Source organism: Heteronotia binoei, chromosome 6 (assembly GCF_032191835.1).
Source record: "Heteronotia binoei isolate CCM8104 ecotype False Entrance Well chromosome 6, APGP_CSIRO_Hbin_v1, whole genome shotgun sequence".
Lineage (NCBI taxonomy): Eukaryota > Metazoa > Chordata > Lepidosauria > Squamata > Gekkonidae > Heteronotia > Heteronotia binoei.
Genome location: NC_083228.1, coordinates 50,906,726 through 50,929,275, shown reverse-complemented (window position 1 = coordinate 50,929,275; position 22,550 = coordinate 50,906,726). Strand labels below are relative to the sequence as shown.

Sequence of the window (22,550 nt, the reverse complement as noted above, 5' to 3'; positions counted from 1 at the left end):
ATCATGCTAAGGCAGATGTTAGCAGGCACAAACACTGGACATTTCTTATAACAATGTGCTTCTCTATGCTTCATGCCCCCTCTGGCATGTGAATAAGGACATATGAATGCAAGTGCTATAGTGAATTATCTTCTCTTACTCCTCACAAAATCCAGTCTCTGCCAAGTAAACAAACAAGTTCACTCGAGTACCTGTATTTGTTTCAAATAAGGAATCCTTATTGCTCCAGGGAGGTGGAATGGAACCATGTCACCTGATCTCATCATATCTTGGAAGCTAAGTACAGTCAGTACTTGGATGGGGGACCACTAAGGAAGATTGCAGAGTTGTGTTATTTAAATTATTCTTAATAAAAGTTAGTAGATAATTTTGTTTTATTGAAGACATTATTGCTCTTATTTTGGCTACTGTACAAAGCCATTCAGCAGATTTGACTACCCTCTTTCTTGTTGGGATAAAGGGCATATTGCTGAAAGACTGGATTTTTTTTTTAAAAAAAGTATCCTTTGACATCACATCCTGGATGATAAAGGAATGCTGTTAACTGAGTATTTATACAAGTTGTAATAACTGATTTAACTGACCGTATCACTGAAAATATTAGTTGACCACACAATACAGAGATTAATTAACTAACTGCTAGATATGGGCATTTTTCTTTTATTTCTTTAAATTCTGGATGTGCTCAGAAATAAATATTGAAAAATCCATAGGAGGAAAGAAGATGTAGAACAACAGCACACTTGTTCCATGGAAGACATTGCTACTATTATTACTTGTAAAATACAGCTTTAAAAATAAACTGAGAAGTGAAACATTCTGTCTCTTCTGAAGACTGATAGCTTTAGTAAATATAAGATTGGTTTTTCAGCACTTCAGATTGCTTTGCATGAAACTGGCCCAACAAAGGGGCTGTTCTGATAACATAAAATCAGCAGACGTGTCATGATAGGGATCGACTAATAGGAGTACGGCTGGGATTATCTATCATTTCTTTATAAGAAGTGTCATCTCTTCAAGCTTAGGCAAACACCTTTACCTCAGTTTACTTATTTTATGCCTGAGAAAACTGGCTGTTGAATGACATCTGTGTTGGTTGATCTATGGAAATAACCTCATAATCAGTATGGCCATATCTTCATCACAGTACAGGAAAGACTAGCAGAGGGGTGGCCAAACTTGCTCAACATAAGAGCCAAATAGAATAAATGTCAGATGTTCGAGAGCTGCAAGACAGAGGAAGGAAAGGAAGGAAATAGATGGGGAGAGAGAGGTAGAAAGAAAGCAACTTTAACTTTACATGCATTCTCCAAGCTGCTGGCAAACTTGATTTGGAGAAATGATTGAAAGAGATAAATGCCTACTCCAAGCTGGCCAACAGGTCAGTGGGGGCTTCAAGAGCCACACTATATGTGTGAAGGAGCCACATGTGGCTCCTAAGTCACAGTCTGGCCACCCCTGGACTAGTACCTTCTGATGCCCTGATTGAAGGTAGCTTACCCAAACACAAAAAACCCTGACATTCTGCATTAACACAAAAATTATGTACTATGTCTAAAAAAATGAGGTTAAAATAAATATGTTGAAAATGTATGCATTTTCTTGAAGTTCAATCTTCCAACTAGTATTGAACAGCCAGGATTTTTTTTTAATGGTTACAGTATACTGAAATCTGGTAACACAGAAATTGGTGGGTTTTACCATATGGGGAAAAGATGGCTTGTTTGAGTGTACTCTATTTGAACCTTTGTTTACAAAAAACCAATGAGATCACCAGACTTTAAAACCGAGGACTTATTCATAAGAAAAAAAATGCTAGAACTGAAATGAATCCTATTACACTGACTGTGGAATTTGCAGTGGTCTCCAATGGCATACATAAGAAACAAGGTAGTCAAGACTGGGTTTCCAGTTAAAATGAGTATTTAGGGTTTAGCATTGAAGCCTCAGATACTGAAGCTGAAGCTCAAATACTTTATTCACCAAATGAGAAGGCAGCACTCACTGGATGCTGGGAAAGACAGAAGGCAAAAGAAGAGGGACGGCAAAAGATGAGGTGGCTGGACAGCATTACTGATGTAACTAATATGAACTTGAGTGGACTTTGGAGGATGGTGGAAGACAGGAGGGCCTGTCGTGACTTGGTCCACGGGGTTGCAAAGTGTCAGACTCGACTGTGCGACCTAACAACAACATTCAAGCCTCAAAACTCATTCAATACTTTCCTGTTATAATCATCATTCTAGTAATTGATGATAGAGGTAGATGGTACATAGAGGCACCTGAAGGCTTTTACATGCATTACATTTTGCGGTATTTCCCTCAAAGCAGTTGTTGCTTATCCCCACATTTCACAACAGGTTATATAGTTCCAGTGTAACCACTGCTTAAATGTAGGCTGACAAATCACATAGAAGCAAATGCAGTAGTTACTGCTTTATGAAGCAGTCAAGGAAAATATGGACTTGTAGCACCTTGGGCTTCTACTGTCACGGTTACTCCACTATCGCTGCAAGGAAAATAGGGCCACCTTGGTCCCATTTTTGAGCCCTTGTTGAGATTGATAAATGGCTTCTATGGCTCTGACATTCCTTTATGATGTTTCTAATAGCTCCACCTCTTCTAGACTTCTGGTAGTGCAGAACAAATGACCTATTAGTCACCACTGTACCATGTTGGAGGAACTGTGCTTTCCTGAAACATCATATATGCTGGACTTAAGTATGGTTGCCTATTGTAGTATTTTGCTGGTGAAGAAACCCTAATACCCATTCCTAGGCACTTTGCTATTGCACAAGATTTGACCGGTTATCACTTATTTTCAGCAAGCAACGATAAAATGTACACTATATATTGCTGAAGAAGCGTTATCTGATTCCAGACTGTAGTATCTGAATTTAATGCACAAAGCATTACATATGCTGTAGTCCCTAAACTCAGAAATGTATCTTTCTAGACAACGCCTGTTATCAAAGTCACACATATTAGACTTTAAATAATCTGAACAGGTTTACTTCAGATTCCACCAAAGTTCTTCATAAATTCATATCTTGCCTTTGGATTCCAGAATCAAAATATCAGCCATTAACTTTTGAAATTCCAGCAGTCTCTTGATTTCAGCAAATTTTCATTGCAGCCCTAATCAGAATACTGTAAATAACAGATTCAAACTAAACAAACTTTGAGGCATCTGTACAGCCTATTGAGAAATCTAAAATGGATGGTTCAAGGTTGCTTATAAATCACAAAAATGGCTTCCTTCCAAGGAAAACCCAGCTATGGTGAAACAATATCTACTACAGTGCTCTGCACTGTAATAAATATTCAATATAAATTAATAATTTACAAGTACCTGAGCAAGGACGCAGACCACCTTCACACAACAATAGCACCAAAGGCAGTAGCTCAGAGTTTTTAAAAATAATGGGGGTTGAACATTAAAAATTCTACCTATTGATATAAAAATATTGATCTCCAACGAGAATTGAAAATAGTGCAAATTTATGTCTTCACTTTTCAGGATAGAAATTATGCTCTGTCATTTCCTATAGGCAGCATTGCAGGATCTCGGCACAGGAAGTGGATGTTTAGGTGCAGGCCTAGAGGGGGGGAAAAGGAGGTTAAGAGAATATTTCCAAACAATATTAACATTAATTAAAAACATTAATTGAACTATCTCAGAAACCACAGAATTAACTTTCTGCTGGAAGGGGTGGTTGTATGGAAAAGGGACATTTAGGTCCACTGATTCTGGCAGAATGGTGCCTATTTATCTTTGCTTGAACTTGTGTTTACTATACAGAAATAAAAATGTTTAAAGATAAATCAGATAGTGACATTATTTTTTTAGGATTTAATAAAGATTTTGGTTGGTCTGATACAACAAGAATCTTCTTGCCCTTAGGATGGCTTTGGCTTAAGACACTGATATGGATGAGCACCAAAAGGCTGATTCAAGTTCCTAAAGCTAACACACCACTGAAACTTGTTTAGTCACTGTTGCTTAGCCTAACCTACATACAACAATAAGATAAAATAGGGGGAGGGATTATACACATTGCCTTTACCTTTTCAGAGGAATGGGGTGATATATATGTGAGGAAAATATCTGATGCATACAGAGATCACAGTTTATTAGCCTACTTATGCTAACAGAACCATGTTTTCACAGGATCTGGGGTTGGTTCTGGATCTTTTGAGGTAGGGGTCAGAAGAAATCCATATCTAGGGGTGCATGCTGGCCCAATGGCCTTGCCTGAATATTCATTCATAGTTAGATGAATGTTATCATTGTGGGAAAGAAGCAACACCCTTCCACTGACGAAGCCAGCTCTATTTCACAATGTTCCAAAGAAGCATTTTTGAAGCATACAGCTGGATGACCAAACTAACCTGACTGGAGCAATCAGAGGCACAGGTTTTGGAAGCCCAAGCACTGTTCTGGAAACACTGTTCAGCCGAGTGGCTTTGTTCTGTGGATCAGCTGGCAAAGGTTTTTGAGGAGGATTTGGCTTGCAAGATCCCTGCAATGTGATACCAAGATAACAGAATTTGTATAATAAAATTAATCTTATACCATTAATTTTATAACATTTTGTTCTGATATAAAGTCTTGCAATAAGTGAGATAATTGTAAGGCATTTTGTAGAGAGAAAAGCATTGTACAAAGGAGTAATAACAGTAATAATCTCAGAGCATTTTGTAGTTTACATTTATAGCTTATGACATTTGTAGTTCAGCCAAAAAGTGTAGCTACATCTTTTGATTCTAAAACTTGTGCTTCAATAATAACTCAAATTTTGTGCCCACTCTATTAGTCCTATTGGTGACAAAGGAAAGTACAAAATTAAAAGATAGGAACATGCCCAAGGGTCATTCAAAGAGGGAAGCTATGTAGGGTTTCACAAAAATTGAACAGGTGCATAATTTACTCACTCTGAAGGGGGCCCACAATCATCTCTAAGCAAACCACTAGTGTGATTTAACAATGTGGATTTGCTCTTTTGAAGAGGGGAAAACACAACACCATTGCTAGTTAACACGCTGTGAGCAGAGATAAAAAAGATGAAGCTTGTTTTAAAGTCCACCTGGCATCTGGGCTTTTCAAACAACCATTTCAACTACAGATCTTTCTCATCTTTTTTCTCTTGCAAATTACAAATGAAGACGATTGCTATCACAAGAAAGTCATGGCAAACTGTGATGGACGAATTCAAGTTCCACCCTCTAGGAGCCTCAGCCAGTTTCTTTCAAATGACAGATTTGGTGTGTTTTGTTGAAAAGGAAGAAAAAAGAGGCGTCTGATAGTTAACTGCTGACCAACTGACAGTTGAGTGTTGCTGGGTTTGGGGTCAGGAGGTTTCCTGGTTAGGCAGGGAGTCTGTTAGGGACTTTAGGTATTTTGAAGATAGGTCGGGTTTGGGTGCTGCTCCTGTCAAAAACAGTTATAAAGGGGCAATACTATCTGCTCTGTGGTGTAAAGTCTGTGTGCTGTTCCTGTCAAAAACTGTAAAAAGTTACAAGCTTTCTGTTTTGGTTGTAAGTCTGAATCAGTCCAACAAAAGTCTACCTTGTAATAGCTAGGCTTTTTTTCTAGCCAGTTCTGCAGTAACTTTGTTACTATAAAAGTCCAGCGGCTCCTTAGAGACCAACAACGTTTTATTCAGGATGTGAGCTTTCGTGTGCACATACACTTTGATGCCTTTATAAACTTACCTTGTTATTCTTGTTTGCATCTGTTAAAACATTTCATTATATTGTATGTTTGCATACCAATTTGCTGCTTGACCTTTGCCTTATATTATGGACTGGTAAGTCTCATTCTATTCTGTCTGATGAAGTGTGTGTGCACACGAAAGCTCACACCTTGAATAAAACTCTGCTGGTCTTCAAGGTGCTGCTGGGCTCTAACTTTGTTCTGTTGCTTCAAACCAACACGGCTACCCAGATAGGTCTTTATTACTATAATACTGAGAAGAGTGGAGACAAGAAAGAAACACCAAACCACGCACACCACTTTTTCTGAGCTATTTTTAATCAAGGCCACAATGTGGTTCCTTCCAGCCTATACTCCCCTGGCCATAATAAGCCATGTGAATGCCACCGAGTCCCCAAACTGCCCTCATTAATGACTAGAAGTCTAAGCAGTCCAAGAAGCCTTATTTATTTTAAAAAAGACCTTTAAAAATAGAATTTTGTATGGTATGAAATTTAAGTTCTTAGTTTCTAGGTCTGAAAAAATCATTGTACAAACACATTAGACTTTTCTATTGGGCTTTTCATCCTGTAATTTGTTATATGTCAGAACTGATGCCCAGCTGAATTTTGAGCTCTTTTCAGCTTTCACTATGATGTATCAATGATATCAATGCTGTTTTGCGTGCCACTGACAAAAACAGGTGAGGGGAATTTAAAGATATTGCATTATAAGAAAAACAGCATTCTGATTTAGCAAATGGTCCAGTGACTAAAATTAACATTAACATTGTAATATCAGGTGCTAATGATGATGACCCATGAAGAACTGGCAGGGAAAACTCTAATTGCTTGCTATGTATGGGCTATTCAGAATGAGTTAATTTTAAGAGAATAGCTACAGGTAACATGAAATGTCTGGAATGCCCCCTAAAGAGGAAGGGCTACTAGTAAAATGCAAATCAGTAAAGCAGCTTCAAATTGACTAGATGTCAAGAGAGAGAAGAATGTTCAGCCTCTACATCATTCCTTCAAGCAAACATTACAAGCAAGACTGAAGCTGAAACACATGGAGAAGAAATATTACTGAAATATCATACCGGTTATAAATTATGTTTTTTTTAGTAGCTTCCAGCATACCAGATCCTTTAAAAAATCTTTTGGTATGTTTTGTTGTAAGGGGAATTGCGCTCAGTTTTATTGCATCACTGTAATTTGGGTTATTTTTTCAGTTAGTACAGCTTTTCTGAAAATGAAAATGGCAAAAATATAACCTGAAACCCAGCATTATTGAATCACTTGGCAATTATATGGAAATTACACTTCTAGCTTGACAGAGGTTTGGTGGTGCTTGCCTGCAGGCCTGAAAAATGTGAACTGTGTCCTTCTGCAAGCTGTTTGGCATGACAATGTTACATAATTTGGACTGCTGACAGAAGTCAAAAATTAGCAAGTACAATCTTCAAGAGAAAAATCTATAGGATCAAGTTTAGGACAAAGCCTTTTATCTGGGAAATGTTTATTTGGGAATCATTTGACCTGGAGGGGAGGGTCAGCTGCCATTCCAATGATGTCCCCTGAATACACGTCCTTCTTCCCTATGATGAATGGCTATCAACTACTGTGTTTCAGTTAGACTGCCCTTTCTGTGTATGGCAACATCATCACTCAATTCTATAGGGAAAAAACCACCATCCTGCCATTTAATGACCACAAGTAGTTGAGCTGGTAGTTTTCAATTTTCTTTCTCTCTATCCCATGGGTGGCCAGCGGTAGCTCTCCAGATGTTTTTTGCCTACAACTCCCATCAGCCCCAGCCAGCATGGCCAATGGCTGGGGCTGATGGGAGTTGTAGGCAAAAAACATCTGGAGAGCTACCGATGGCCACCCCTGGTCTGTCCTACTAAACTTGACATTTTTAGCTAGTATCAATATATCTGTTTCCAAACCATGGCACAGAGAATATGGTTGAAAGAGCAGCAAAATGGAGATAGGGACAGACCAGGGCAAATTTTGCTACAAACCTGAAGAAAGTCCCAGGATTGGAGAAAAGTCTGAAATCTTAAAAACACACACAATTTGTGGCAGGCATAACTCATCAGAAAATAAAACTAGGAGTCTCAAAATTGGCCACCAGCTTCAGGATGATCATGGGAATTCTAGGGCCCAAGATGAAAGGAATTGGAATATCTTGGACCACGTTATCTCCAGACACCACCTCCCAATATACTATTTGTAAAGGAAGCTAAATGTGTAGTGGTTAAAGTGTTGGACTAGGATAGGGTTGCCAGGTCCATCTCAGGAAATATCTGGGGACTTTGGGGTGGAGCCTGGAGACTTTCCCATTCCTTAAAATAAAATAAATAGAAATACAGTGGTGCAGTTCCCCTAAATACAGTCTTCATTTCCTCCTCCAGCTGCACTTCTACAAAATGAAAGTGAACACACACACACACAGAGCAGCCAAAATAAACAGTTTGCAAGCCCACATTTTTGTGATCTCCTTGGGGCAATGGTATAGATCACTTTACTCACAGGAGTTGCTGAATGTAACAATCTGCTGTATTTCAGCCAACTTGTCAGACTAACACAGGAAATGAAAGTAAATAAGAAGAAAGAGGTCTAGGGGGTGGAGCTTTCCTCCATTTAAGAGCCATGTGGCCCTGCCTGCTCCCCCCCCCCCAACAGCTTGAGTTTTGCTGAGATTTAAAGGCACACACACATTCAAAAATACAAACAGTTTGCAGGCTTCTGAAGATCAAAAGGTACATTGTGGCTGTTGGGGTGGGTAGTGGTGGGGAGGAGTCTGCAAAACTGAGGGATCCCCCACTGGGACCTGGGGGCTGGCAAGCCTAGACTAGGATCTGGAAACCCAGGTTAAAATCCCTACTCTGCCATGGAAGCTTGTTGGGTGACCTTGGACCCATCACATAACCTAACCTACCTCACAGGGGTTTTGGGGTCTTTTTTTGGTGGTGGGGGGGTGGCAGAAATGTTTTATTATGATTCGCAACTGCTCTAGATTTCTCCTTTTCTTTAGGAAAGATTTGAACTGGTTTAATGACCTTATCCAGAGCTACCCTGATAATCCCACCCAAGAGAGGAAAATTCACTCAGCAGAGAGAAGGGAGTCTCACCCCTTCACTCACACATGCTGCCCTCCGAACACTCCCCACTACCTTCCAATGCCTCCACAAATGTTCTAGGCTTGCTGTCCAGATTCCCGGAGATGACGGGCTCCACTCCAGGAGTTGTGAAAAACGATGGCTTTGAGCAGAGCATTTCTGTGCTCAAGAGTTTCCCCATCCATGAACCTCCTTGTGGCTGAAGAGGGTATCCGGTATCACAGAGAGGTGGCAGATGCATGCAGGGCCTCTTACTTGGCCAGCCAGTGCTTGTAGCATTTCATCTTGGACAGCATGAATTTCACCACCAACATGGGGACTCAGATGGTGTCCAGGCCGTTGACTGTGACTTCACACCAGTATTCACCACACTGGGTAATGGGCTCATCTGGCAGTTTCACAGTATATGACGTTTTTGAGGAAATGTGGGCTATAATCTCAGGGGTCAGTTCCCACTTTACATTGTTCTTCATCCTCACAGTGAGGTGGCAGATTTGGAGGAATGGTACAGTCTTTATGCCACTGAACATATGGGTTATTGCCAGCTTCCCTTCCTGAAGTAGCTTCATTTCCTCCTCAAACATCTTGTTTTCAGGAGACAGGCAAATGGCCAGGTTTTTTGCAAGGAGCTTGTTGTGGCCATACAGCTTGTCCATGAGAATGAGATTGCCACGGGCTCCCAGACCCTCTAGCAAATCCATGAGAATGAGCTCCATTGGCTGCTTAGGGCTGTGCTTGGTGTCCTGCACCTCAAAGGGTTTTTTGTGAGGATAAAATGGAAGAGCAGAGACTGATGTAAGCCATTTTGCAGAGAGAGAAATCAGAAGTGGGAATAGATGAATGGCAGATCATGAAAGGAACAGACCAAAATGAAGGAAGAGGAAAGTGTGGGAAAGAGTTAGAGAAACATAGGAAAAGACAATGGGAGATTTTTATATTTTGCTAACACATACTAACAGGGCTGCCCTTTTGCAAGTTCTGGCTACAAACCTGAAGAAAGAAGCTGGGTGTAACTAAGGGAAAAAACAAGCCATAGTCTGATAGAGATAATGACCTTGTTAGGAGGCTTCATCCTGGCAAGGACTTTAGTTTGTCCTGGCTGGTCTAGCTTTTCTCCAGTGCTGGCTTGGCTGGTGGGTTGAATGGGATCTGATCAGCAAGCAGTTTCCCTCAGCCTGCTAGGAAACTTGATAAAAGGTCCAAGGCAGCAGAATTTTGAGCACTTTTATTGCTCTTTGTCTTCCCTGCACCCCTAGTGGTCGCAGTCAAAACTGCATCAGAATTTTTAAAAATGCATTCCATGAACGCAGTATGATGATGAACTCCAAATTTTGTCCCCTAAGTCCCCCCTGTCTTGGCAGCCCAGCCTGCAAGTCCTTGAGAGTCCCCACTTGTCAAAATATCTATTTACAAACCATGCCATAGAGCAGGGCTGACCAAACTTGCTTAATGTAAGAGCCGCATAGAATAAATGTCAGGTGTTTGAGAGCCGCAAGACATGAACGTCAGATGTTTGAGAGGAGGGAGGAAGGAAGGAAATAGATGGGGAGGAGGAGAGTAAACAGAAGAAAGCAACTTTAACTTTAAATGCATTCTTGGAAAAGTGATTTGAAGAGACAAATGCCTTCTCCAAGCTGGACAACAGGGTGATGGGGCTTCAAGAGCCACACAATATGTGTGGCATAGTCACATTTGGCTCCCAAGTCACAGTTTGGCCACCCCTGACATAGAGGATATGATTGACATGGCCACAAAATCGAACTAGGAACATACCAAGCAGACTTCCCTATGAACCTGAAAGAAAAATCTGACATCTAAAAATAACAACAGGGGGATTAAAACTCACCAAAATAATAGAATCAATGCCTGCAAATAACAGAAACAGAATAATAGAAACCATGAATGTACCTTTAAGAAAAGAATACCCACTGAATTCTGACTGTTATGAGTTGCTGGGCAACTATAACAATATTTCTGAGCTTTCCAAGCCTTGGATTTTGTAAAGAAAGCAAGGGTGGGGGAGCCAGCCCAGGAAAAATCCCACCCCTCCTCTACTGTCATATCCCCTGTAGAGGACAATTCAACTGGGACAGATCCAGTGGTAGCCACCAGAAACTGGCTACCCACACAATTTGTCCTGGCCTGGCAGGTGCAGCCACTGCACAATTCAACCCAGCCTGGCCCACTAGTGCCCACTGCATGACTGGGCTCAGTAGCCATTGTGTGGCCAAGTCTGAACCTAGCTATCACACAGCCTAGCTACATTTTTTCCTGGATAGAGATTGCCAGGAGTATGGAAGAAAGGAAAGCTGAATAGAGGGGCACAGATGAAAGTAGGCTGGTTAGTGGCTGAAAGGGAGAGAAGTGAGCAGGCCAGGAAGCAGCAGCTACTACACCACTTAGCCCAGTGGTAGCAACTGTCACCATATAATAGGGTTGCCAAGTCCAATTCAAGAAATATCTGGGGACTTTGGAGATGGAGCCAGGAAACATTGGGGGTGGAGCCAGAAGCAAGGTTTTGACAAGCATAATTGAACTCCAAAGGGAGTTCTGGCCATCCCATTTAAAGGGACTGCACACCTTTTAAATGCCTTCCCTCCATTGGAAATAATGAAGGATAGGGGCACCTTCTTTTGGGGCTCATAGAATTGGACCCCTGGTCCAATCTTTTTGAAACCTGGATAGAATTTTGAGGAGAGGCACTGGATGCTATGCTGCAAATGCCCCCCCCCCCCGCGAGCCCCAGATACCTGTGGATCAATTCGCCATTATACTCTGTGGGAATTGTCTCCATAGGGAATAATGGAGTGCCCAGCAAACATTTCCCCCCTTGCTTTCTGATGACCCTGAAGCAGGAGGAGGGTCTCCAAACCAGGGGATCCCCTGCCCCCACCTGGGGATTGGCAACTCTACCATAAGAACATAAGAGAAGCCATGTTGGATCAGGCCAATGGCCCATCCAGTCCAACACGCTGTGTCACACAGTGGCCCCCCCAAAAATTATATATGTATATATATATACACACACACTGTGGCTAATAGCCACTGATAAACCTCTGCTCCATATTTTTATCTAACCCCCTCTTGAAGTTGGCTATGCTTGTAACCGCCACCACCTCCTGTGGCAGTGAATCCCACATGTTAATCACCCTTTGGGTGAAGAAGTACTTCCTTTTATCCGTTTTAACCTGACCGCTCAGCAATTTTATCGAATGCCCATGAGTTCTTGCATTGTGAGAAAGGGAGAAAAGTACTTCTTTCTCTACTTTCTCTATCCCATGCATTATCTTGTAAACCTCTATCATGTCACCCCGCAGTTGACGTTTCTCCAAGCTAAAGAGCCCCAAGTGTTTTAACCTTTCTTCATAGGGAAAGTGTTCCAACCCTTTAATCATTCTAGTTGCCCTTTTCTGGACTTTTTCCAATGTAACTTTTTACCATGTAACTAATAGGGTTGCCAAGTTCAATTCAAGAAATATCTGGGGACTTTGGGGGTGGAGCCAGGAGATATTAGGGGTGGAGCCAAGATCAAGGCTGTGACAAGCATAATTGAACTCCAAAGGGAGTTCTGGCCATCACATTTAAAGGGACGGCACACCTTTTCAATTCCTTCCTTCCATAGGAAATAATGAAGGATAGGGGCACCTTCTTTTGGGGCTCAGAGAATTGGACCCCCTGGTCCAATCATTTTGAAACTTGGGGGGTATTTTGGGGAGAGGCACTAGAAGCTATACTGAAAATTTGGTGCCTCTACCCCAAAGAACAGTCCCCCCAGAGCCCCAGATACCCGCGGATCAATTCTCCATGATTTTCTATGGGAATAGATCTCCATAGGGAATAATAGAGTTCCCAGCAGACATTTCCTTCCCCTCCCCCTGCTTTCTGACGACCCTGAAGCGGGAGGAGGGTCTCCAAATTGGGGGATCCCCTGCCCCCACCTGGGAATTGGCAACCCAAGTAACTAGGCCTGGCTTGCCCTGCCACTGGCAGCCATTGCACAACTGGGTGAAGGCCAGAGGTGAAGGCCATTATGCAACTGGCTCGGCCCTGTGCTGGTAGCCAATGAACAAATCTATCAAACTTTTCCCAGGGAAAGACTGCCAGGGGTAGGGAAGGAGAGAAAAATGAAAAGCTAAGTTGGCAGGCACACTCTTCGACTCCCCCTCCTGCTGCAGCCCAAGGTGCTGCTCCTTAGGGACAGATGACCCTCAGAAACATCACAGGGTGAACTGGTGAACTGCACTGGTGAAAATTTTCTCCTCATCTTCTGTTACTTGCAATTTATGACAGACTCCAAGCCACTGTGTTCCCCACACTAATAAGAGTGAGGGAAAACTGGTTAAAAGTAGAGCAAACAGGGACAGAGAATGAGTAGTAGTGGGGGGTGGGTAGAAGCAATGCAGGTAGTAGGTATGGTGTGGCAAAATTCTAGGGTTGGGAAGGGCAAGAAATGAGGTATAAGGGTCAAAAGGCTGCAGCTATCCCTTAACTCTGAACCACACACTTAACACCCATTAAAATTTGCAAGCTTTACACAAGTGTAACCAAGAAAGAGAACTTGAGGCAAACGGGCGTTTTTTACTTTCTTTGGGCATATGAATATGTTGTCACTAAGACCACTGGGAGAGCTGCAAAACCTCATAACTGAAGCACACACATGGCTTAAAGAGATTATTTCCCCAGGCAGGGAGACTTCTAGTTCTCTCATGGCTTTGCCCTTCCCTCAGATACTATCTAGTCACTCCCTTCAGCACCCATCAAGCATGTGGACCACTCTTGAGCTGCCTGCCTCCCCTTAAAGAAGATATTGGATTTATATCCCACCCTCCACTCCGAAGAGTCTCAGAGCGGCTCACAATCTCCTTTACCTTTCTCCCAGACACCCTGTGAGGTGGGTGGGGCTGGAGACGACTCTCACAGCAGCTGCCCTTTCAAGGACAGCCTCTGCCAGAGCTATGGCTGACCCAAGGCCATGCTAGCAGGTGCAAGTGGAGGAGTGGGGAATCAAACCCGGTTCTCCCAGATAAGAGTACGTGCACTTAACCACTACACCAAACTGGCTCTCCTCCTTCTGTCTACTTCCTGGGCATGCTAACCAGCCCCACTCCAGCCAGCCATGATCCCCATTAGGTCAATCCATGTGGCCTAAGGAATGAGACTCCCTCAGATGGCTTGAGCCAACCAACCTGACTAAACTTCATGCCCTGTGTCAACCAACTGTTTCCTGTTCAGCTTGTTCAGCCTGAGGCTATTTCTGCTACATTTTCCCATCTCTTATATAAGTAATTTAATGGGTTCCATACACTCTTATGAAAACAAAGTGTAGCACCAGGGAACATTACACTGGGAGCAAAACCAATAGTCCTGCTTCTACTGAGGCTCCAAGGGATGTGCAATGTGGCTATGCTTATAAAATTATGGCAATATATTGAAACAGAAGCAAAAAAAAAAAATCCATCTTTTTGCTGATGTGAGTTGCCAGCCTTAAAGCCACTGTTTTGCACAACTGCTGAAGTTCTCTGTGCCAGCAAAGCTTGTTCTCTGACCCAGTTTCTCCTGAGAGTGTAAAGTATTTATAGATCAGATAGATTTATTCCTTCAACTTTAGAACAGTAACTAGGAGGGCTGTATAAATGTACCATATTTTGACATGTAATCAGGGAAAGGGTATGTTAAATAACATTAGCTCTTGTTACTTATAAATTTACAAATCAGAATTTTTTTAATGCATTGGGTATTATAAACGGTCCTATGAATGTCAAATTCCTGCAGACTGAATCTGAAATACAACAGAAGCACTAAGAGATCACAGTATGTCTACTTCCATATGCATTTTTAAAACATCTGTTTAATTGCTGGACCTATATATCCTCTGCCAATGAGTTCCAGAGACAGAAGGTTAAAGTACACATGATATTCCGTGGTTATATTTTCTCTTAGTTTTTTTTTTTTAAAAAAAAACCTCAAGGAAACAGCAGGATGAAAAGTTCATATAGAAGATGGGGATACTTAACTATTTCCCTGTGGGTTGTATTTTTGCCTGTCAAAAATTTCCTATAAAAATATTTTTCTCATCAAAGGTCCAAGATAGCTTCCTGTTAAAGCCTTTATATATATTCTAATATTCTCTTACTTTCTTAACATTGTTATCCTATCTTATCAATTTCATCTACTATGGAATATATTTCCTTCACTAAGTTCAAAGTTCAAATTTATTATTACAGTCAACAACCAGCTCACTCAATCAATTTACATAAAACATTTGAATATGAGACATTAACAGAATACAAGTAACTTCATTAGCACCATTATAAAGTTTTCATGCTAGCATTTGTTAACTTTTTCAAAAAAATAGTCACAATTAGAACCTATAAGATTTTATGTTAAATCTATCATCATTCTGCATTTTCTTTGCAGTTCTGCAAGCCCAGAATTGCTTCCTGCAAAGACCAGTAAAAAGGAGCTGGGAACTTCAGCAGCCTCGGAACTTCAAAGAGTGAGGACAGGAGGGGGTGATAGAAAAGAGCCTCACAGGCCTGATTGAAACCCTGGATGGGCTAGTTCTGACCCGTGGGCCAGACATTTGACACCCCTGGACTAAAGGCATACTTTAAAAAAAGGGGACAAATAACCACTCACAGACATTTCTGTTGGCAAAAATAGAACAGTACTGAAGTCAGAATCTTCTTCTCTCTGTCATAGTCTCTGGAGCCCAACAGAGCAATTTAGTGATTTTTCAGTGATCTACACAGTTCTTTGGTATTACAGTGTCAGGACCAACATCCATACGTGGCTCATGCCACATGTAATGTCTAGTTTGGACCTACTATGAGAAAGAAATAAACACACTGCTGTCTGTGACCTAGTGCAGACAACCTCCACGTGTTACCCTTGAAAAGTTTACAGTCTCACCATGCCATGGATTTATGGCATCTTGAAAAGTACCTACCTCTTTATGCCTGGGGAAAGGGTTGTCTGGTAGCATCTTTGTGGGCACAGACTGCTTACAGGATAGGTCACAAAGAGGTGGCAAGATACGTTCTGGTGGGTTGGACCGTGGTATATCCTGTGCCTTCATAGGGTCACTAATGTCACCTCTCTGATACCGCAGCAATCTTTGTGAATCATTCCTCTGTAGACACATAGATCAAAGCTTAGTTAGCAGCTTAAAAACATAGACATGAACTGGACAAAATTAAACGTTTCCAAGTCCCACTAATTTCAATGAGAAAGGGAAACAGAGAGTACACTAAACATGACTTTCAGTTTTCTCATTGAAATCCATGCAAGCTAAAATATTTAACTTCATTGCTAAGTTGTGTTCGTACGCTGCTTCTCTGACAGATCTTTATATCTTATGGACATAAATATTATTGCTTTTGAGATTGTTTTGAATGGGCTTGGAGCTTCCTTTTTTATATGCCCATTTTCACTTCACCTTTTCTGAAACCAAAGAACAACCAATTAACAGCTTCCAGAAGCTTACTCCACACTGATCCTTGGATGTTTGAATAGCATTGTTCCACACTGAGAAGGCTGGCTAAAATTCAGAGACAAAATGCATTCATTTCTTTTTCACCACTGGAAATCTCTATCTGTCTAGAATTTGGAAGTCGGCACACATTTTTGAACCTAGGTAGTTTTGCTTCTGTTCCACTCATAACTGTAATACTCTATAATTTCATAATACCCCATATAAGCTTTAAAAATGTGGGAAACATAGCTTAGATTTGATCAGTAGCGCTTTGATAGACCCACCTTAGGTGTGTTTAAATTTTGTGGCTTTTTGACTAGATTTTTATTGAGAGTTGTGGTATGACCATGATTGGACTCAAATGTACTAGAAGGCCGTGCTGGATTCACAGACCTGCAACAGAAGAATATAAGTTAAAGATGGTCAGTGCTTTAAAAACTTGCTCATTTTTCCTTTCTTCAGTAAACAGTAAAAGTAAAACCCATCTAATATATTTGCAAGATTAAAAATAAATACTGATTGTTTTGTTTGGAACCATTAGTCTGTTAAATTAGCTCCTGCAATCTGTAGAAATGCTGCTTTAGAACTCCCAAATGACTGTTTTAATGAAGATGCTGTTTAAGCAGCAATGACCTCAGCTCTGGATATTGCGGTTCATTTGGTGGATTAGTACAGAAAAGATGACCCTAGTACTTCAAAGCAGGTCAGAACATTTTTAAAACTTTGCTTTAAAAATTGCTTATTAATATAACAACAAGCAAAAAACATTTAGGACATGTTTGCACAGAAGATCCATGGTCTTGATTCCCTGTTGGAAGTGTTCCAGATAAAAGCATGTGTACTTACTGTTTTTCCTGGGGCAAACCCCAGGATGGTGGGCCTCAGTTGCTTGGACTGATGCAGCAATGGCTCCCACCTATTGTGCAGGGTGGGCTTAGGGTTGGGAAATCCTTGGAGGTTTTGAGGGTGGAGTCTGTGGAGGATGAGGTTTGGGGAAGGGTGGGACTTCAGTGGGGTATAATGCCATGCAGTCTACCTTCCAAAGTGGCCATTTTCTCCAAGTGAACTAATCTGTATCACCTGGATATCAGTTGTAATCACAGGAGATCTCCAGTTACTACCTGGAGTTTGGCAACCCAAGGTGGGCTGGCTATGTAGCAAAGACTGAAGCCTACATTAGCTTGGAGTTTAGTTATGCACTTGAAGCACTTCTGATGCACTTCTGTGCTGCAGTGTAATGACTGACTATTTTCAGGCACCAGATGTTCCTCTTCTCTATTAAAAGGTTTCCTGTGTGGGATACAAGGTGCTGTGGGAGAAGGTAATTCTGTGTTAGTATTTCCCTCCTGGAAACAGTGGCAAAACTGTCTCTAACCCTTTGACCAGGACTTTTGATGTTCTCTCAGAAGCCTTCACAACTGAAAAATTGGCCACAGCTGCTGGAAAAGGGAAAAGGAGGTTAAAAAGGAACCCCAGCTATCACACCTGGCCATAAGTGATCCAGGGACAATACTGATCACCTCCCTGTTGGTGACAGCTGAGCTCCTGCAACAGAGTGACATCCCCCTCATTATACCACCCATAGGTGGCTTGGAGAGAGAATCAGAGCAGCCTATACTCCTTTTTCTGGTCTTTCCTTCAAAATGAAACAAGTTATGTTGTAAAGTACAGCTTTAGGTTACAGTCTCTTTACTTATTGAATAAACGGCACCATTTATTTGTGGACCAAAAGGCTGAGGGAGAAGCCCCTCCTCTTCCCCACAAACTTGGGTGGCCAACTAGCAGCTCAAGCCATGGTTGGGATCAAGTGCCACAGCCCTCCACCATCTGTGGTCATCTCTCAGTGGCTGCCATTCCACTGAGTTCCACTTAGCATTCTAATGTAAAATTGATTTGTCTATTAATTTCTAACCAAAATGGCACAATAATCAGACATACCCATAACATAGGCATCACATTAACTCTTGGTTGGTTGTATCTTTAATACCTATCAAATGAAGTCTGATAGCTATAACTGAAAACAGGGCATCCTTCCTCTTCACTCATTCCCCACCCCTGTGGCTGCAGAAGTGGCCCCGGGTAAGCCTGGAGGCTAGTACTTACAACGAATTTTATTAAAACAAAAATGAAAAAGAGATACATGAGCATGATGATGCTCAGCCTTGAAGATTTTAAAAACAAATGGAAAATTGGTGTTTTAAATTTTTATTTATTTTTATTTTATCTATTTTATTTTTATTAAAGAAAAAAGAGAGGTTAAGATATTTCTTACCTTAATTTCTCTATTGTAGTCTTCTTATTTATAAGGAACAATCTAATTAAGATTTTTCTTTTGAGATACATAAGTAACCCAGCAGCTGTAAGGCATAGGGTGGTAATGAGAAGTCCAGTTATTAAACTTCTGTTATCTGAAATCAAACAGTTGCAACATTCTGATTAATTAACTGAGGTCAATGAAAGGAATTTTGTCTAACTTTTATCAATGGCATCGTACATTACCAATAAAAATACATCTTTTGCTTTTCATTTGGTTTAGGAGTTACATGATTGCGGCCCTTAGCCATTCAATCCTTTCTTTTGTGCGCATTTCAAAGCTACCTTCTACATTACATATGCCTTCAGTTCTGTCTTGCCTCATGGTTTCTTCTAGTTTCTAAATTTGTTTTGTATGAATGTGTACTGACAGCAGTTTTACTCTGCTGTTGCCTCCCAGTTCTCAAAACTTGTTTTGGCCTGGAGCTTTCTCCAGATCCAGATCTAAGTCTTAATTGTAGAAGTTTTCCTTCTGGTTTCCAAACTCCTCCCTAAACCTCCATAGTTTGCATTTAAATGTCAGATTGTCATGTTAATTTACATCTCAGTGTATGTTCCATGGCAATCTAGCTTCTAATATTAATTTGTATGGGGATCACAGTTCAGTCATGACATAGCCCCATCTTCAACATGATGAAAGAATCTGTAGAGGTTTTTGATGAGTGAAAACAATTGTCACTTTTAAACCAAGGCAAAGTTAGTTTTGCTAAACATACTGAACTTAAGGGGAATATTGCAGAGGCACTACCATCTAGCACACAATCTATAGAACCACAAAATGCTAGCTTAAAAATAAAAATATAGCCCAGAAGTGCATTAAACAATGCGAATACATAAGTTAAATCCGCAGATTTTTCATTTGGAAAGGTGCAAAGCAAATTTTTAAATGCAGAATCAATTTAAGTGATGTTGATTGAGTGGTCACAAAATCTGGATCAAACCTGAATGCAGAAAGGGCCTGCTATCTCCATCCTGTGTTATTTGGGTAATGCAGGTACAGAGAAAGTGTGTGGAAGAGACAAATCATATAGAAGAACCATACCAAATCTCTCAAATCCAGGTTTTATTTGTATCTCTTCTCACATGATCCCTAACTAGGTTTGCCAGATGCCTGCTTACAGTAGGCAACCTCCCAGCAATTTTGTCTACTGCCTACTGATGCTCAGCTGTTTGTGGCAGAAACAGGTTGGCCAAAGGAGAGGTAGTGATCATTGACCCCGCACATTATGTCACTTCTGGCATCATGCTTGGGTGATAGTCTACAGTCATCTGAAAAATTTTGGTAAGCACTACAGTGGTGAATGCTGATGCTTCCAGGTTATGCTGGAAGGGATATAATTGTGTGACTGTACCCCCTTCTGTAGTCATCTCTCAGTGGCTGCCATTCCACTGAGTTCCACTTAGCATTCTAATGTAAAATTAATTTGTCTATTAATTTCTAACCAAATTGGCACAATAATCAGACTTACCCATAACATAGGCATCACATTAACTCTTGGTAGGTTGTATCTTTAATACCTATCAAATGAAGTCTGATAGCTATAACTGAAAACAGGGCATTTTTTTGTAGAAAAAGCCCACCAGGAACTTATTTGCTTATTAGGCCACACCCCCTCAAAGTACCGTTGTTTCGCACAGGGTTTTTTTGTAGAAAAAGCGCAGCAGGAACTCATTTGTATATTAGGCCACATCCCCTGATACCAAGAAGGCTGGACAGCATTCCTGTGCGTTTCTGTTCAAAAAAGACCCGACTGAGAGAATCTATGAGGCATCTAGTAGCTGCAAAGAATGATCTTGTTTTTTTGTGTTAATTGTAATCTAATTACAGTTAACATTGTACAGTATATCTTGCCAAACCTTTCCCCCCTGAATTTGCATATTCTGTTCCATATTCCAGTTCTGCCATAGTTCCTCCATTACAGGTTCATGTTAAAGTTTCAGTTTAGGCACTTAAAGATTTGTGTGCTTCTGATTATTTTTCTATATATGTCAAAAAAGACAAATATGTTAGGTAGGTCTAAAGATCCAAGTGCATCTGTGCCAAATATGGTATGATGACAGTTGATTAACTGGAGATATTGCCAATGGATTGAGAGGGGAATATCGTGTTCTGGTCGTCTCTAACAGTACAGTACTAAGCAGAATTACAACCTTCTATGCCCATTGCAGTCAGTGGGTCAAGAAGAAGGTAGCTCTATTTAGGATTGCATCGTAAAAGGTTTAATAATCTGATTATTGTTTAACAACTGTGATAATGAAATGATTACAGATTTTGCTCATGTCAGCCATATGAAAGACCTGCCTGCAATTTTAATATTAGGATTGCTCCACATTGTCAACTGCATGTGTGTACGGGTCAAATATCAGGGCTAACCTGATTTGCAGAACAGACCGCAAAACACTAGAAAAACAAGTACTAAGACATTTTGCTAATGTTACAGAGATTAATTTGTCATCTACATGGATAAGAGATAAGGGATAGTGGATGTTAATCACACTGTCTAATAAGTGAGACAAGTGGGAACTTGTGATACTCATGGGGGAATCGCTCCCCATTGCTGCTGATTTATCATAGCTCAGTGGGGAGGAAGGCATTCACAGGGAAATTCCTAACCCCCCCTCCCCCAAGCGCCAAGTCTGGTGCAGCTCCAGGCCCCATAATTTACTAATCACCTTGGCAACCTCCTCTGCTTCAGTTGAGCCCAGTGCAACTGTCAGCATCCTGTGCCACAGCTGTCAATTCTGCGTAGCTGCCAGCATCCTTCACCACCACAGCCAATCCCAGTGTGGCTGCCGGCATCTTCTGTCACCACAGCCAGCCCACTGGAACTTCCTGTATCCTAGGCCACTGCAGCCGGGTCTTGTGTGTCTGCTGGCATCCCCCACCATGATGGCCTTCCTGGCTGCTGGCATCTTCCTTTGCCATGTTGGGCCTAGTGTGGCTGCCAGCTCCTGCCACCAGGGTGCTCTGGAGTGGCTTTATTGTGATCGGGTGAGAGCACTGTCTGTGCAGATAACAGAAATGCATTTTTTTTGGGGGGGGGGGGATTTAAACTTTCTGTATATTTTTTAAAAATGTTAAGACTTTTTTTGCAAATGTGGGGAATGTTCCAAGTTTAAAGAAAGATTTGTTTAGCCTCTGGGTGGCCCTGATCTGCAATTTTAGCTCTCAGATGGGGGCCATGGGTGGCTAAAGTATATAGATATTTACTTTGTTAGGGAAGGTTCTGCTCTTTCCTTTATTTTACTCATCAGGTTATGAAATACTGGAAACAATTCTCGTACACATTTTAATACTCTCCGTGGCTATTCCTGCACTTTCTTTTGGCACATACCAATTAGTATTTAAGAAGGGCTAAAGACAAGTAGAGCCAAACAGGAATATTGGTAGGTAAAGAAGAAAATGGATGCCAACAGCACACCAATATGGCTTTACCTCAGGACAAACCTCAGTGTAAGTACTAAACTTACTTCAGAATAAGCAATTAAAAACAGCTTATCGTTATATAAATCCATTACGTATCATTCTAAGCATTAAACTTAGAGGAAATGTAAGAAACTAACAATGTAGACCATGTGGCTTGAATAAAATTAATTAGATCACTAAAAATTCATCAAGATGTGCTGTGTATTTCTAAGACAAATGGTGTTCATCTCATTAGGCAACTCCTTTACCAGTGTGATGTGTAGATACTCAGATCATAATTCAAACTATTTTAATAAAGGCTCATATTTAAATTTAAGTGTCAGGGCAGAACCATTTGCTTCTCTAGAAATTTGTATTGTTGTTTACAAGACATAGTTCTGTCACTGCAAACTGATAGCTAAAGCGCCATGACACATTAATTTGCAGTGCTATATTAAAAACAAACAAACCACAAAATGAAGGCAAGTAGTCCTGACTTTAAAAACATCATAAACTCCATTTCTCTTCTCAAGTTATA

The 22,550-nt window shown here is 41.0% G+C and overlaps 1 protein-coding gene and 1 pseudogene across 1 annotated transcript in view; both read right to left on the bottom strand.

The window, feature by feature from the left end:
• Positions 1 to 647: 647 nt before the first annotated feature.
• The window catches only part of ADAM12 (ADAM metallopeptidase domain 12), a 359,573-nt gene continuing 337,670 nt past the window's right edge, over positions 648 to 22,550 (bottom strand). Inside the window, exons 19-23 of the mRNA XM_060241431.1 lie at positions 18,566 to 18,701; positions 16,578 to 16,686; positions 15,769 to 15,951; positions 4,393 to 4,523; positions 648 to 3,599 (exon numbers count right to left, since the gene is read on the bottom strand). Of these exons, the coding sequence (XP_060097414.1) occupies positions 3,539 to 3,599; positions 4,393 to 4,523; positions 15,769 to 15,951; positions 16,578 to 16,686; positions 18,566 to 18,701 (620 nt within the window). The 3' untranslated portion in view covers positions 648 to 3,538. The remainder of the gene's footprint in view (positions 3,600 to 4,392; positions 4,524 to 15,768; positions 15,952 to 16,577; positions 16,687 to 18,565; positions 18,702 to 22,550) is intronic.
• LOC132573429 (large ribosomal subunit protein bL9m-like) lies at positions 9,071 to 15,606 on the bottom strand (annotated as a pseudogene).